Source organism: Cibotium barometz, chromosome 52, assembly GCF_041138505.1.
Source record: "Cibotium barometz isolate CiBa-2024 chromosome 52, ASM4113850v1, whole genome shotgun sequence".
Classification (NCBI taxonomy): Eukaryota; Viridiplantae; Streptophyta; class Polypodiopsida; order Cyatheales; family Cibotiaceae; genus Cibotium; species Cibotium barometz.
The window spans coordinates 23,859,240-23,862,761 of record NC_141097.1 but is presented as its reverse complement, the minus strand read 5'-3'; the positions used below and the strand labels follow the sequence as shown (position 1 = coordinate 23,862,761).

Below are 3,522 nucleotides of genomic sequence, written 5' to 3'. Positions count from 1 at the left end.
CAGGGGACGCCTACAAGCATTAATTGAAGGAACAGGGTGAAAGGAGGAGCAGAGTAGCAACAGGAGACGGCTATAAAGCAAGATTGGCCTACCCTTGGCTGGCCCGACTGCCGAGATAACTGTTTCTACGATGAACTGTATTCATCACGGGATACTCCTGCGGAGCACCTAGAGGAAGATGATAGTTAGTCCACTGCTATCTTTTATAAATAAAAATTCACCTATGCCTTCAAAAACTTATAAAATCTGCTAATTTGCAAATAAATTTTGGAGAAGTCTTGTTTGCTGCATCCTAATTTTAAGGGAATAATTTAGGATATCTATGTGTTTGTATCATCTACTGGATTAGAGCTGGGATCTTTTTAACAACTGTTTATTAGATCATTCATACCTAAGATTGTTCTTGCTTTTGTCCTGCCATTCAATTTGTGATCATTTGCAGTTGTGTCACAGGTTTTGCTAAGGCGCTTTCAGATAACCCACAACCGTTCCCTCGATGGTGTCCTTGACTTCTTGAATTCAAAGGGCATGACTGATGCCGGGCCGATTGACCTGATTGATGACGATGAGAGTGATGCAGATGAAGGCCAAGAAAGGGTGAATCAAGGGTTGGATCTGCCGGGCACCTTTACTAATGCCCGGAGGCCTATTGCGCGAACAAGGTGTCTTCATATCTCTCCAACAGGAAGGTCTTGGGTGGCAGCTACAACAGAAGGGGTGGTGGTGTATTCCATGGATGACAGCATGGTGTTCGATCCCACAGATCTTGACATTGATGTCACCCCAGAGGTACTTGTGCTTTCTCTAAATAAAAGGAGCACAACTGCCAGATTTTAAGGGTATGAATGACGATATGCCACTTAATTACTTTTTGTACTTACTGGCAAAAGTGTCTATTTGTCTCCAGGCAATTCAAACTGCCTTAAAGGATGGGCAGCACACAAGGGCATTGGTGCTTGCATTGCGGTTGAATGAGCCCAGGCGCATTAGAAAATGTATCGAGTTGGTGCCCCCATCAGATTTGTCTATGGTGGCTTCACAAGTACCAGCCTTACATTTGAACAGGCTGTTCGAAAGCATTGCACAAATACTTGAAAACTCTCCACATTTGGAGTTCATGTTACGTTGGTGCCAGGTTTCTTCTCCATCCCTACCATTCTTATCTTGCAGCTGTGAGCTTGATAGGAATACCACATTCCATCTGGGTTTGAATCATACAACCATATTGTGCAGACAGATAGATGTGTGGGTGATTTGTTTTGATTGAATGTGTCTTAGGAGCTTTGTCGTGCACATGGTCGAACAATTCAATTGCGCAACAAGGAGTTACTGCCACCGTTGAGGGCATTGCAGAAGACCATAACCAGGCTTCATGAAGACCTTGCTGGCTTTTGCAATAGTAATCAATATCTGCTTCAGTATTTATGCTCTGCTCCAAGATCAAGCAGCTTGTCAGTGGATACCATTTGATCACGAGGTTTATTAGGTGTGTTTCTGAGTGCTTGAGCTCATCATCTTTTGAGGAGGCATTCCACACATAGCTGGGTTTACTATTTGGGGCTTTAGAGAAGAAATTCCCCTTCAGAATGTCTTCCCGTTCCCTGAACGAAGAGGAATGGGTTCTTACATCATGGTTTACCTCTTAAGGTCTCTTGTGGCCAAGGCATTTAGTGGATCCACACAAAAAACTTGGATTGACTCGGTCCGCTTTTGTGCTGTAGGAAAATGTGCATTTGAGGATTTAAAAGCACATCAAGCCTTGTAGATTGAGCGTGCTTATGTGCACGTATGGTGAATATCTTGTAGGGTTATGTGCATTTTGGCATGGAGTAGCAAGTTCTATTTGTGAGGTGCTTATTTTTGGTGCTATTGTTATTTTGGTTGTTCTTTAGTGTTGGGAACCCGTTATGCCCAAAGAATATGGTATGTACAGGGCAACCCCTCTAGCTAACCTTCTAATGGCCCCTCATCAAAATTTCTCTCTTTTTTGCTTCAATAACACTCTATTTATGCCAATACAGTATTAACCTAAGTGAGAAACTAACCTAGGGGCATTTAGTTCTTATACAACAGAATACTACTCACTATGCCGACGCAACCATTATTATGGTTGTGTTCATGGGGGCCCTTGAACGCAACAAGGGTCAATCTATGTATATCTACCCCTTACACCCCATTGTGCGTAACTTCCAATCATGGTGTTGGGTACTAATTAACTCTACTAGCTTTAGCAAGGGGGAGGAGCCTAAAAAACTACTGAAACCATCTATCTCCAATTATTTTGTCACTCCCCTTACTAAAATTTAGGAAAGTCTAAATTGTATGCTAACACATGGTTGGGTAGAAGCTTGGGACACCCACCAACACCTTCTCTTACATAACAGTAAACTATATCATCCTTATGGTATTCTTCACCCTTTTGATCTTATTCGTGCACACTTACAAAATTTATTAACATTAGTCAATGACTTTGAACAAGTGCACACTGAGTATCCCTCGTTCCTTGACATTTACATGCTCAAACATGCAAAAGAAATTTATCTTACCTAAGTGCCTTTCTTTTGAGGAATCTCTCTCTGTCAAACCACAACCACCACAACACCCCCCCCCCCCCCCCCACACACAACAACAACACCACCACCACCACCAGCAGCAGGAGGTACATCATAGTAGACTTCCACCGTTGAGGGCATTGCAGAAGACCATAACCAGGGGCTTCATGAAGACCTTGCTGGCTTTTGCAATAGTAATCAATATTTGCTTCAGTATTTATGCTCTGCTCCAAGATCAAGCAGCTTGTCAGTGGATACCATTTGATCACGAGGTTTACGAGGTGTGTTTCTGAGTGCTTGAGCTCATCATCTTTTGAGGAGGCATTCCACACATAGCTGGGTTTACATTTTGAAGCTTTAGAGAAGAAATTCCCCTTTAGAATGTCTTCCCGTTCCTTGAACGAAGAGGAATGGGTTCTTACATCATGGTTTACCTCTTAAGGTCTCTTGTGGCCAAGGCATTTAGTGGATCCACACAAAAAACTTGGATTGACTCGGTCTGCTTTTGTGCTGTAGGAAAATGTGCATTTGAGGATTTAAAAGCACATCAAGCCTTGTAGATTGAGCATATGTGCACCTATGGTGAATATCTTGTAGGGTTATGTGCATTTTGGTATGGAGAAGCAAGTTCTATTTGTGAGGTGCTTATTTCTGGTGCTATTGTTATTTTGGTTGTGCTTTAGGGTGTCTTACAAAAAATCACACGACAATCTTTGTTTGTTTGGTAATTATGGAACTAATCATATTTTAGAAGATCCCCTAGAAAATATGGCTTATTTACATGCTCAAACATGCAAAAGAAATTTATCGTACCTGAGTGCCTTTCTTTTGAGGAGACTCTCTCTGTCAAATGACAGCGCCCCCAAACAACAACAACAACACCAGCAGCAGCAGGAGGTACATCATAGTAGACTTCCAACGTTGAGGGCATTGCAGAAGACCATAACCAGGCTTCATGAAGACCTTGCTG

At 42.3% G+C, this 3,522-nt stretch overlaps 1 protein-coding gene across 1 annotated transcript; it reads left to right on the top strand.

Moving 5' to 3' along the window:
- Nucleotides 1-419: 419 nt before the first annotated feature.
- Nucleotides 420-1,855, top strand: LOC147608976 (periodic tryptophan protein 2-like). Its single transcript, XM_086788588.1, has 3 exons — nucleotides 420-789; nucleotides 908-1,135; nucleotides 1,279-1,855. Exons 1-3 carry the CDS (start codon nucleotides 529-531, stop codon nucleotides 1,468-1,470), a joined length of 681 nt encoding a protein of 226 aa, XP_086644714.1. The 5' UTR covers nucleotides 420-528; the 3' UTR covers nucleotides 1,471-1,855.
- Nucleotides 1,856-3,522: the final 1,667 nt, after the last annotated feature.